The sequence below is a fragment of the Ranitomeya imitator genome, chromosome 2 (genome assembly GCF_032444005.1).
Source record: "Ranitomeya imitator isolate aRanImi1 chromosome 2, aRanImi1.pri, whole genome shotgun sequence".
NCBI lineage: Eukaryota > Metazoa > Chordata > Amphibia > Anura > Dendrobatidae > Ranitomeya > Ranitomeya imitator.
Genome location: NC_091283.1, coordinates 690,984,928 through 690,998,805, shown reverse-complemented (window position 1 = coordinate 690,998,805; position 13,878 = coordinate 690,984,928). Strand labels below are relative to the sequence as shown.

Genomic DNA, 13,878 nt, shown 5'->3' with positions numbered 1-13,878 from the left:
CAGACTTTGTCGTTCAAAGTGCTGTGCATATTGCTTCTGCCTACTGAAAAGCTCACTGCAGACTTGATTTTTGAGGTATTTTTTTCAGGACCCCTCACCAATCTGGTAAACAGTAGATAGTACCTATCATTTTTGAGGGAAAAAAATATCGGTACCCTTTAAGTTTTGTACTGCAGTCCGTTCTTACAGCCTGTTAACAGCAAACCACTGTGAAGGATTACGATCAGTCAGAAGTATCTTAATAGTTCCCAAGTAGCAAGCAAAGTTTTCCTATAGTAGTTAAAGTGGTTTTCATTTTTGGAAAATTCCTGTCCCCTGGTTGCGGATTGTTAAAAAAAAAAAAAAAAACCACAAACAAACTGTGCTTTACCCATCATTCCCTGGTGCAGCATGAGTGGGTCCCTGTCGCTGCTCCCGGCATATGTTATTGTCTTCAGTCCTGACATCACTGGCAATGCAGCCAATCAATGAGCTGAGCGGCTTGTGCCATCCAAGCTATTGAGCTCAGGTATTGGCTGCAGTGCTGTTACGCAGCAGCAGCAAGGACTCTACACAGGACCTAGGGAAGGTGAGGAATGCAAAGTTTTCACTATTTTTTTTTTTTTTTTTTTAATGAAGGCAAACTGCAATAAGGGGACAGGTGTATTCTAAAACTAAAAAATCCCTTTAATGTTATGTTAAATGCTTTGAGTGAAATCTGGAATAGCAGCTTAAAGGCATTTAAAATGTGTAATATTGTCATTGATTAGAGCGCTCAGGGGTCACTATGTTATAATGGTGTCTTGCAAGAGCTTTGTCTTGGACTGTTTGCTATATGACTTGAGAATATTGAGAAGTGGCAGGTCTGTAGTTCACATCACACATGAACCACACTTTTGCTAGTAACTATGTCTCTTGCCTTCTATACACAGATATCAGAGTACATAGAAGAGGTCTTCCTTCCCGATGATTGTTTCCTGCTGGTGAAGCTTTCACTAGAACGTATCCGCTTGCTGAGGCTTGAGGTGAGATGAACCCATGCGCTGTATGGCTGCCTATTCTTCTCATTGTACATTGTACTCATATGTAATTGTCTGTTTTCCAGGTGAATGCAGAAACCGTAAGATACTCAATTTGCATGTCAAAACTTCGCGTGAAACCAGGAGACATTGCGGTTCATGGTGAGGCGGTTGTTTGTGTCACACCAAGAGAGAACAACAAAAGCTCAATGTACTATGTCTTACAGTCCCTTAAAGAGGAGCTCCCAAAGGTCAGTGTGACAGCTTGTCTCCTTTACTGGTTCAGTCTTCTCTTTGACTGACTAAAGAAGCTGAATAAATCTGCGAAAGAAAATATTGCTGCCAAATATATTTACTACAGTGAGGAGTTTGGGTAGCATTGTCCAGTCAGCATAAATTCTTGCCATGACAGAAACCTGCTTCTAAATCGTGACGGGGGCACGATCACAGGGATCCCCTTGATCAAGCTGTTATTACTGGGAAAACTGCTTTCTCCTTCTGCATCAGAGCAATCACAATGTAAAATGATGTGATTATTTTTCAGGTAATACAAGGGTGTTCTTGTGTCTTCTGGGTTATGAAGGAGGGATGCTCATCGGTGCTCCCTCTTTCACCTCTAAAGACCTAAAAAAAGCTATATATGTTGTGTAGGGCACAGTGCAGATTTTTTTTACCCAAATCCATGACCTACCGTATGTTGTAAATTCTCTTCTGAATTTTTAGGTATGTTTTTTTTTTTACAGTGTACATGTAGCAATGTTGCCTCTATTCAACCTGCTGATCACATGACCGATCCACATGATTGCCAGCTTCCCATTGGATAGTAGACTTTGACCAATGTCACCATAGGGGGCTGTTTGCCGTTAGTGTCCCTACGGATGCCCTCAATCATGTAGTAATATAGTAAAACATGAAGTTATAAATGACCTTACTACTAGAGAATTTTTTAATACTCTAAAAGATAATACACGAACATCAAACACATACATGAAAAAAACAAGATGACCAAAACTAAATCATGAATCCATTTTCATGATGGAGTTTCTCTTCACTGCACAAAAGGGATTTGAATGTCTCCTTCGTAAATGTTAATAAAGCTCTAACATATCTACAATCATTTTGTTTAAATGAACAGGTCAAGTTCTAGTTTTGGCCTCGGTATATACCCATGTTAGATGGACTACTGCAAACATTTGTTTTATGGTCTCTTTTTCTTTTATTTTTTTTGTTGGTTTAGGTGGTGGTACAGGGCATCCCTGAAGTAGCTCGTGCTGTTATACACATTGATGAACAGAGTGGCAAGGAAAAGTATAAACTTCTGGTGGAAGGAGATAATCTGCGTGCTGTAATGGCTACCCATGGAGTGAAGGGATCTCATACAACATCAAACAATACCTATGAGGCAAGTTCATGAGTCCATGTTCTGCATATTTTACATCACAAAAGACAGCAGCCTCTGTATTGCAGTATTTAGCAAACCAACCTATGGCTGGGTTTCACAGGACTATCAACATTGTGGCCTTCAGCAGGACTCTGGCACCTATCAGCACCCTGCCAGGCAAAGCATGTCCTTTAAACCATGCACTTTAACCCCTTAGTGACAGCCAATTTGGTACTTGGTGGCCAAGCCAATTTTTACAATTCTGACCACTGTCCCTTTATGAGGTTATAGTTCTGGAATACTTCAACGTATTCCACTGATTCTGAGATTGTTTTTTCTTGACATTGTACTTCATGTTAGTGGTAAAATTTATTTGATATAACTTTCGTTTATCTCTGAAAAAACAGAAATTTGGCAAAAAAATTAGAAAATTTTGCAATTTTCAAACTTTCAATTTTTGTACCCTTAAATCAGAGAGTGGTGTCACACAAAATCTACTATATAATTGTCTAAGGGTCACTTCCGTCTGTCTGACTTTCTGTCACGGATATTCATTGGTCGCAGCCTCTGTCTGTCGTGGAATTCCAAGTCGCTGATTGGTCGTGGCAAAACGCCCACCACCATTGCCACGACCAATCAGCGATGGGCGCAGTCCGGCGGCAACATGGCCGCTCCTTCCTCCCCGCAGTCAGTGCCCGCTGCATACTCCTCTCCAATCCGCACTCACACAGGGTTAATGGCAGTGCTAATGGACCGCGTTATGCCGCGGTGTAACGCACTCCATTAACGCTGCTATTAACCCTATGTGACCAACTTTTTTACTATTGATGCTGCCTATGCAGCATCAATAGTAAAAAGATCTAATGTTAAAAATTAATTTAAAAAAAATAAAAAATCATCATATACTCACCTTCCGGCGCTTTCCCGCTCCTCACGACGCTCCGGTGACCGGTCAATGCATTGCAATATCGCGAGATGACGACGTAGCGGTCTCGGGAGACCGCTACGTCGTCATCTCTCGAGATCGGAGCGCGCGAGGAGCGTCGGTAAACGCTTCCTGGATCCAGGGGCCAACGGAAGGTGAGTATATAACTATTTTTTATTTTAATTATTTTTTTTAACAGGGATATGATGCGCACATTGCTATATACTACATGGGCTGTGCAATATACTACGTGGGCTGTGCAATATACTACGTGGGCTGTGCAATATATTACGTGGGCTGTGCAATGTACTACGTGGGCTGTGCAATGTACTACGCGGGCTGGGCAATGTACTACGCGGGCTGGGCAATGTACTACGCGGGCTGGGCAATGTACTACGCGGGCTGGGCAATGTACTACGCGGGCTGGGCAATGTACTACGCGGGCTGGGCAATGTACTACGCGGGCTGGGCAATGTACTACGCGGGCTGGGCAATGTACTACGCGGGCTGGGCAATGTACTACGCGGGCTGGGCAATGTACTACGCGGGCTGAGCAATGTACTACGCGGGCTGGGCTGTTATGATTTGGTGGCCTTGGAGCAGCATGAGACGTACTCTGGAGAAGGTGGTCCCTGTACTGACCGCAAACCCTGAACCTAGCAGCGCAACTAAAAGTAGCCGTGGGGGGTACCTAACACTCCCTAGACCCCTTGGCACAGCCTAAGATATAACTACCCCTAAAGACAGAAACAGGAAACCTATCTTGCCTCAGAGAAAATCCCCAAAGGATAGATAGCCCCCCACAAATATTGACTGTGAGAGGAGAGGGAAATAACATACGCAGATATGAAATCAGATTTTAGCATAGGAGGCCATACTAGCTAAAAAGAAAGGATAGAACAGAGTACTATGCGGTCAGTATAAAAACACTAGAAAATATCCACCGCAGAAAATACGGATCACCACATCTGACTAAAGACATGGGGGGTATATCTGCATCTCCAGAGAAATAGCTAGGCTGCAAAAAATCCTTCACAGACCAAGCTGGACAAGACAAAAACATGAAAATGCACAGAACTATAAGGTCCACTGCAGGTGGACAGCAAAAACAAAGCCAGGACTTATCTTTGTAGAAAAACACAGCAAACTGGAGAGACCAGCAGGGAAGTGAATCCTTCAAGAACAATGGACAACTGGCACTGACTAAAGGATCCTGCAAAGCTATATACCCCAGTCAGTCCTGCAATTAGTAGATACACATGTCCACTCCTGCAATCCAGGCACAACTGCATTACCCTCTACAACCACCGGAGGGAGCCCAAAAGCTGAATTCACAACGCTGGGCAATGTCCTCCGCGGGCTGGGCAATGTCCTCCGCGGGCTGGGCAATGTCCTCCGCGGGCTGGGCAATGTCCTCCGCGGGCTGGGCAATGTCCTCCGCGGGCTGGGCAATGTCCTCCGCGGGCTGGGCAATGTCCTCCGCGGGCTGGGCAATGTCCTCCGCGGGCTGGGCAATGTCCTCCGCGGGCTGGGCAATGTCCTCCGCGGGCTGGGCAATGTCCTCCGCGGGCTGGGCAATGTACTACGCGGGCTGGGCAATGTACTACGCGGGCTGGGCAATGTACTACGCGGCCTGGGCAATGTACTACGCGGCCTGGGCAATGTACTACGCGGCCTGGGCAATGTACTACGCGGGCTGGGCAATGTACTGCGCGGGCTGGGCAATATACTGCGCGGGCTGGGCAATATACTGCGCGGGCTGGGCAATATACTGCGCAATATACTACTATATTGCCCAACCACGTAGTATATTGCCCAGTCACGTACTATATTGCCCAGCCACGTACGTGACTGGGCAATATAGTACGTGGCTGGGCAATATACTATGTGGGCTGTGCAATATACTACGTGGACATGCATATTCTAGAATACCCGATGCATTACAATTGGGCCACCATCTAGTAGTTAATAAATAACATTTACCACATGTCTTTTTTACATCAGCACAATTTTGGAAGCATTATTTTTTTGTTAGGACGTTATAAGGGTTAGAAGTTGACCAGCGATTTCTCATTTTTCCAACAAAATTTACAAAACCACTTTTTAGGGACCACCTCACATTTGAAGTGAGTTTGGGGAATCAGAAAATACCCAAAAGTGACACCATTCTAAAAACTGCAACCCTCGACGTGCGCAAAACCACATTCAAGAAGTTTATTAACCCTTCAGGTGCTTCACGAGAACTAAAGTAATGTGGAAGGAAAAATTGAACATTTTACTTTTTTCACTAATTTTTACTTTGGAACCAATTTTTTTTTATTTTCACAAGGGTATCAGGAGAAAATGGACCACAAAATTTGTTGTGCAATTTCTCCTGAGTATGCCGATACCCCGTATGTGGGGGAAAGCCACTGTTTGGGCACACGGCAGGGCTCGGAAGGGAGGGAGCACCATTTGACTTTTTGAACACACAATTGGCTGGAATCAATGGTGGTGCCATGTCACGTTTGGAGACCCCCTGATGTACTTAAACAGTGGAACACCCTCCCCCCCCCTAATTCTAACCCTAGCCCCAACACACCCCAATCCCAACCACAACCCTAACCCCAATCCCAACCTTAACGCTAACCACAAACCTAACCCTAACACACCCCTAACCCTAATCCCAACCCTAACCGTAATCCCAACTATAGCCCTAACTTTAGCCCAACCCTAACCCTAGTTTTAGCCCAACTCACTTTATCCCAACTCTAACACTAATGAAAAAATGGAAAGAAATATGGTTTTTTTTATTTCATTATTTTTACCTTAGGGGGTGATTAAAGGGGGTTTTATTTACTTTTTTTATTTTATTTTGATCACTGTGATAAAGTCTATCACAGTGATCAAAATGAACCAATAGGAAAAATTTCTTATTGATGCCGGGTGCCCGCCCTTTTCTTCTCAGAAGACACTGGCAGACCAGGTTACTTCACGAGGGGGGTTACAGGGACATCGTAGGTACCTGGGGGGGGGGATCGGGGGACTCAATTTCTCTCTCTTCTGATGTGCGATCACATCAGAGGAGAGAGAAATTAAATGCGAAAACGGACTTTTTTTTTGTGGTCGCCATTATACTGTTAACGGCGATTGCAACACTGGGGTCGGAAAACCGACCCGAATCATGTTCTCTTGGGTCTCAGCTACCCTCGGGAGCCAAGACCCTCTAGAAATTCCGACTGGGGGGCGCTATACACTTATTTCTCAGCGTCTTTAAAAAGCGGTGCTAAGGCATGAGTACCCTTAATTGCCTCCATTCAAAGGCGTATCTGCGGTTGTTAAGGGGTTAAATGATGCTGTCAGAAACTGTCAGGTGCATTCAAGGGGTTAACAGCAGCAATCTAGGCTTAGCCCCAATTACTGCTGTTACACGCATTTGCTAGAGTACAGTATATACTATAAGCCAAGTTTTTCAGCACTTTTTTTGTGCTGAAAACACCCCCCTCGGCTTATACACGAGTCAAGCGGGGGAGGGGGAGCTGCAGGTGACTGAGGCAGGAGCCAGCAGCTGTGGCTAAAGCCTGTGCTACTGCTAAAGAGAAGTGAATATTCATTTCTCTTATAGTGCACACAGTGACACCCGCAGCCGCCGGCTTCCAGAAGACATCCTACTCACCTTCCTGTGTGCCCTCGCAGCCCCTTGTTGGTCCCGCCGCTGGCAGCTCTTCCTGCACCGAGCGATCACGTGGCCCCGCTCATTAAGGTAATGAATATGCACGCCTCTACACTCCCATAGGCGTGGGGCGAATATTCATTACCTTAATGAGCGGGGCCACGTGATCACTCGGCGCAGGAAGAGCTGCCAGCGCCGGGACCAAGAAGATGCTGTGAGTGCGCCGGGACCAACGGGTTGCTAAGAGTGGAAGGTGAGTAGGACGGTTTTTGTTTTGTGTTTTTTTTATTTTTTTTTAATAGGAACCATTCATACAAGCATAGGGCATAAGGAGCCATGCATAACAGGACAACGATGGGGACAAAGATGCATACCAGGACGGGGATGAGGGGACAATGCAGACCCAACTTATACTCGACTCAATAAACTTACCCAGTTTTCCGTGGCAAAATTAGGTGCCTTAGCTCATACTCGGGTCGGCTTATAGTCGAGTATATACGCTAAGTTACAATTTCATCTCTTGTACCTGCTCCATATACAGACGTCAACAGAAGGTGAGAATGATTGCTAAATAACTTCACTATGTATTCATCAGCCCTCCATGAAGATATTCTCACAATATGTTTTCATCTGCCTTTACAGTTTTTGCTCTACTTTGACATGCCCTAACCAAAGTCACAACTTACTACCGTAACTGCCAAAGCTTAAATGATAATACTTTTTCCTGCTGTCCTTTGTCTTTGACACAGTTGACATTCCTACCAGATTTTGTTTTCCCTTGGCATCACAGTCCTGTCCTCTCCTGAACACCTCATATCTCACTTAACCATTTATTTAGTCTCCCATTCCCATACTACCTCATCTTGCCGGTTCTCTGTTGGTATCCCTACAGGCTCTGTCCTATACCTTTTGGCCTGATACAACTCATAAAGTCCGATGGCCTCCAGTACCATCTATATACTCTTGATACTGAGAACTACCTCTGGCCCAGATGTCACCTCTCTGCTCTCCAGAATCCGAGTGTGTATGAACCATTTCCTCTTCCTTCTTAAAACACTTCCAAAGCTCAATGTGGACAAAACTGTACTATCCTCTTTCCTCCATCTCACTCAGCTCCCCTACCCGATCTATCAAAACCACAATAAATGATATCACACTTTCCCTTGTATCGGAAGTCTGTAAAAACTGCAAGATTACAATTACCGTATATTGTAAACTGCATTAACCTTAGTGATGTCCTCACTCGTTGCAGCAACCGGATTCACATGCTACAGTCAGTGTGTTCCGGCTGCCCATGCTGAGAGCGGTCACATTACTAAAGTCACCGCTCAGCACTTCATCTGGGTGTAGCAGAGTCATCACTTTTCAGAGCTGATATGCAGCATTCTATAATGCTGTATATCTGTCCCCAACCCGACCTGCAAAAGATGAAAAATAACTTTTATTATACTCACCTGCGGGGTGGTTCGGTTCGATGGACGTCGCTGGTCTTGGTCCGGCGCCTCCCTTCTTCTTGCAATGCCACCCTCCTGATTGCTTCGTATGGATGATGAGTCTCCCCGGCATGGCGCTCCTGTGAAGCCGTACTTCTCTGTTGAGGCTGAGCAAAGTACTGCACTGTGCAGGTGTCGGGAAAAGTCAAAGAACCCCGGCACACTGCAGTACTTTGCTCTGCCCTCGGCATGGCAGAGAAGTACATCATTAAAGGAAGAAAGTGGCAGCACTCACCGATCTTCAAAGCAGGTTAATCTTTATTGCTTTAAAATCTTCACGGCTCAGGGGTGCACATGACAACAGAGTGTACAAGCTCAAACGACGGCCGTTTCACGCTTCTCAGGCGCTTCCAACGGGTTTGTCACACCTACAACCAGGAGCCATATCTGATTCTGATGTCAGAGTGACAGACATTCCCATAAGCCTCCTGAAGAACTTTATCATGGGAGAGAAACGCGTCGAGGCAAAGTCTGATTACAGATAAGTTAGACCAACATGGATTGGCATTCTCATAGTGTTGGTTGTTGATTTTTCTGGGGCCCAGTGCAATAGGTGTTTTTTTCTTGTATATACATTTGTTAAAACTTTAAGGCGAAACCTGTATAATAGATAAGGTGGACCAACAATGATTGGCATAATTGTCTTGCTGTTTTTTGAGTAACTGTTTAGGGCACAGTGCAATAGGTGCAGACTGTGTCCAGGGCACAATGCAATAGGTGCTTGTGTTGTATATACATATATTAAACCCTAAACCAATAACAGGAATAGGTATGGTGTAGCTGTTGGGGCATTGAAGACGCCTTATGACATCAGAAAAAAAACATTTTTTTGTATATAAAAACTAATAACTGATGTGTTATGATGCCTTTGGAGAGGGAATATAAAGGATAAATAGTATTATTACTGAACATATTAAAGTACCCCATACATATTATACTTACCGTAAATGGAATACAAACACTTAGATAACACTGGAAATAAGCATGCTATTTTGAATTGGTTTCTTGGTTGGGCTGCAAAAGATTTAAACCCAGTGTTAAAATCACTGGGGATACTATATCATTGGAACTTCAGTGACGTATTGATGAGTGTGGTTTTCATGCAGCCTTAAATATCCTTTTCACTGTGTTTTCATATTTTTGAGCTGGAGAGAGTTGTCTCTAATTTTGAATGCAGAAGACTGATTGCTTATGATTGCCCAGTGTCTGGGTGTACATTCTTTATTATCTATAACCCAGGAGATTTTTAGGGACACAAGGGAGCGCCGCCGAGGAGCGGGGGCGCCACATTGCGTCCAAGAGGGTGCCAACCTCCGCAGACAGGCAGGGATTACTCTAGGGATCTGGTATGCAAGATATCTCTATATTTATGCTCCCAGAATATCAGATTGGTTTTATTCACTGCACTAGTTTTTTGGTTGGTTCTGTTTTTTTTGTCCTACTCCCCCTTTTTTTTTTTTTGGTTATAATCTAGATAAGTCATTGTGTGTATCCCTGTGTAGGGGCATTTTTTGTGAATCCCCTATTGGTGTGTATACTAGGGATTTGCTAGGGAGATAAGGGCGAGCCACCGAGGAGTGGGGGCACCATATTGCGTCCAAGAGGGTGCCAACCTCCGCAGACAGGTAGGGTTTAGGTAGGGATTATAAGGGTGTAACAGGGATATCCATCCCCCAGCCCACCCGTGAGTGTTGTCTAGTATAGTGGATAAATTATTGCTTGGTGTGGATTGTTTTTAGGTCATGTAACAACATCCATAGCCCCTTCCCAGCCTATTAATATTAGTCCACAGCTGATGGCTTGGCCTTTGCTTGTTATTAAATATAAGGGGACCCACGTAATTTGTTTTTTTTGGGGGGGTGGAGGTGGGGTCCGTTTATTGTAATAACCAGTGAAGGCTACGCAGACAGCTCTGAGCTGATATTAAAAGGCTGGGACCCTTTATGGATATTGGCCCCTCCCCAGCTTACAGCTGTCTGTTTTTTTACTGATTTCTAAAAAGATGGGGACAGCACATGTTTGTTTGTTTTTTATTATCATCATCATTAATTTATTTTGTGCAGGCAGAGTCTCGTGTTGCCATTACTTGACATGGCTGTGATGGAGCCGGAAGTGCCCATAGCCTTAAATTTTGTTGTTGAGCCTTTGAACATGCTTTATTAAGGTACCGTCACACTAAGCGACGCTGCAGCGATACCGACAACGATCCGGATCGCTGCAGCGTCGCTGTTTGGTCGCTGGAGAGCTGTCACACAGACAGCTCTCCAGCGACCAACGATCCCGAGGTCCTCGGTAACCAGGGTAAACATCGGGTAACTAAGCGCAGGGCCGCGCTTAGTAACCCGATGTTTACCCTGGTTACCATCGTTAAAGTAAAAAAAACAAACGTTACATACTTACCTACCGCTGTCTGTCCCCAGCGCTGTGCTTCTCTGCTCTGGCTGTGAGCGCCGGGCAGCCGGAAAGCAGAGCGGTGACGTCACTGCTGTGCTTTCCGGCCGCTGTGCTCACAGCCAGAGCAGAGAAGCACAGCGCCGGGGACAGACATCGGTAGGTAAGTATGTAACGTTTGTTTTTTTTACTTTAACGATGGTAACCAGGGTAAACATCGGGTTACTAAGCGCGGCCCTGCGCTTAGTAACCCGATGTTTACCCTGGTTACCAGCGAAGACATCGCTGAATCGGTGTCACACACGCCGATTCAGCAATGTCTGCGGGGAGTCCAGCGACGAAACAAAGTTCTGGACTTTCTTCCCCGACCAGCGACAGCATAGCAGGGGCCTGATCGCTGCTGCCTGTCACACTGGACGATATCGCTAGCGAGGACGCTGCAACGTCACGGATCGCTAGCGATATCGTCTAGTGTGACGGTACCTTTAGGATCACAATCCCAAACTGGAAACCGGACATACAGTAAGTAGTCAGTGTTGGGGGTCAAGTACTGGACACTAGAAGTTCGGTACAAACTCCGAACTTTCCAGTTCAGGCTCGCTCATCCCTAATAAGGATATTAAAATGAAAATACTACATGTTAGATTAGATTAAAAGGCTATTCCAATGCAAAACGTAAATGTGGTGCTTTTTTTTTTATCTGATATCTATTTTTTGTTCATACACCTTTTATTAAATGTTTTAATTTCTCATTTAATTAGGTGGAAAAGACTATTGGTATTGAAGCTGCTCGTTCAACCATTATAAATGAAATCCAATACACAATGGTGAACCACGGGATGAGTATTGATCGGCGACATGTAATGCTGCTTGCGGACCTCATGACTTACAAGGTAAGTTCTAATCGAGCGTTTCATAAAAGTTCCCAATCCCCCTAACCATTTATGCATATCAACTTTCATATTTACCAATCAATACTTCAATACTGCCACAGGGAGAGGTGCTAGGCATTACTCGATTTGGGCTGGCAAAGATGAAAGAAAGTGTCCTAATGTTGGCTTCTTTTGAAAAGACTGCTGACCACCTCTTTGATGCGGCATATTTTGGCCAAAAAGATTCGGTCTGTGGTGAGTAAATTTGTGTTACAATGTTTAATCAGCTAAGTGTTGTACTATCAATCAGTAGTTTTGACCTGTCTTGGATGCTGAGACTTTTGCAGTTTGCTAGAATAAAGCAGGTTTGTGTGGTTGATATTGGGAAAAGGTGTTGTATAGGCCATATGACGTAAACACTGCTCATTCTGCATTTCTGTCCCTTTTGGACCAGAGATTGTTTTGGTTTCAACACTCCCATCTGTCACAACTAGTCAAGATTGTGTGGAAAGAGAAAGTACCCTTTAGGCCATGTTCACACAGTGCGTTTTTTACCGCGGAACCGCGGCGGTTTTGCCGCTGCGGTTCCGCAGCTGTTTTCCATGCAGGGTACAGTACACTGTACCCTATGGAAAACAGGACACACTGTGCACATGGTCCGGAAATTGTTAAAAAAAAGACGCGCTGAATAGCTCCCGGAAAAAAGAAGGAGCATGTCAATTCTTTTTCCGGAGCCGCAGCGGTTCTGCACCCATAGACCTCCATTGTGAGGTCCAAACCGCAGTAAAACCCGCAGATCAAAAATATATCTGCGGGTTTTACTGCGATTTGATGTGCAGAACCGCTGCAGCAGGAAGTGCGGGGAGCGGGCGGAAGTACGTGGGCGGAGTGTGGCTGCCCCCCCCGTGTTCCGATCCCGCCCCCCCGTGCTCCGATGCCCCCCCCCAGTGCTCCGATGCCCCCCCCCAGTGCTCCGATGCCCCCCCCGTGCCCTAATCTCCCCCCCTTATACTCACCCGGCGTCCCGGTGTCCGTCCGGCCGTCTTCTCCCTGGGCGCCGCCATCTTGCAAAATGGCGGGCGCAGTGCGCCCGCCGAATCTGCCGGCCGGCAGATTCGTTCCAAAGTGCATTTTGATCACTGAGATATAACCTATCTCAGTGATCAAAATAAAAAAATAGTAAATGACACCCCCCCCCCTTTGTCACCCCCATAGGTAGGGACAATAAAAAAAATAAAGAATTTTTTTTTTTTTTTTTTCACTAAGGTTAGAATAGGGGTAGGGGTAGGGGTAGGGTTAGGGTTAGGGGTAGGGTTAGGGTTAGGGTTAGGGTTAGGGGTAGGGTTAGGGTTAGGGGTAGGGTTAGGGGTAGGGTTAGGGTTAGGGGTAGGGTTAGGGGTAGGGTTAGGGGTAGGGTTAGGGGTAGGGTTAGGGGTAGGGTTAGGGTTAGGGTTAGGGGTAGGGTTAGGGTATTTTCAGCCATTTTAACCCTAAAAAAATTCCTAGAAAACACACAGACTCTGGCTAGAAAACTGCATCAAAAAAACGCATCAAAAAACGCATCAAAAAACGCATCAAAAACGGACCAAAAAAGGACCAAAAAAAGGACCTGCGTTTTCTGCCAAGAGCTGCAGTTTTTTAAAAAACAGTCAGGAAAAAAAAAGGATGGAAATCCTGAACGTGTGAACATACCCTTAGGCTATGTGCACACGTTCAGGAATTCATGCAGAAAATTCCTGTGAAAATCCGGACATTTCTGCCAGATTTCCGCATGAAATCCGCATGCGTTTTTTTGCGCAGTTTTGACGCGTTTTTTGCGCGTTTTTTTCTGGACATTTCCCAATGCATTAGACAGTGGGAAAACCGCGAAAAAAACGCAAAATTAATGAGCAGGTTCATTATTTTTCCGCAATGCGTTTTTCATGCGGAAAAACGCACATCATGTGCACAGGAGTTGCGGATTTCATTAAAAATGATAGGATGCTTAATGTATGCAGATTATTTGCGGTTTTATAGCGTTTTTATAGCGCAAAAACGCTAAAAAACCGCAAATAATCTGCAATGTGTGCACATAGCCTTAAGCTGGTCGAGCAGTCCAGATTTATTAGCACAGTCTGAAAACAATGTAATGGTCATACGATGTATGGCAGTGGATAACTACATATA

The 13,878-nt window shown here is 45.1% G+C and overlaps 1 protein-coding gene across 3 annotated transcripts in view; it reads left to right on the top strand.

Moving 5' to 3' along the window:
• The window catches only part of POLR3A (RNA polymerase III subunit A), a 567,405-nt gene that overhangs the window by 456,618 nt on the left and 96,909 nt on the right, over positions 1–13,878 (top strand). For 2 of the 3 annotated variants that reach the window (XM_069753076.1, XM_069753077.1), the window contains exons 26-30: positions 912–1,004; positions 1,085–1,249; positions 2,236–2,400; positions 11,602–11,733; positions 11,835–11,967. In XM_069753076.1, coding sequence (XP_069609177.1) covers positions 912–1,004; positions 1,085–1,249; positions 2,236–2,400; positions 11,602–11,733; positions 11,835–11,967 — 688 coding nt within the window. The remainder of the gene's footprint in view (positions 1–911; positions 1,005–1,084; positions 1,250–2,235; positions 2,401–11,601; positions 11,734–11,834; positions 11,968–13,878) is intronic. The other variant, XM_069753078.1, reaches the window with a different exon arrangement.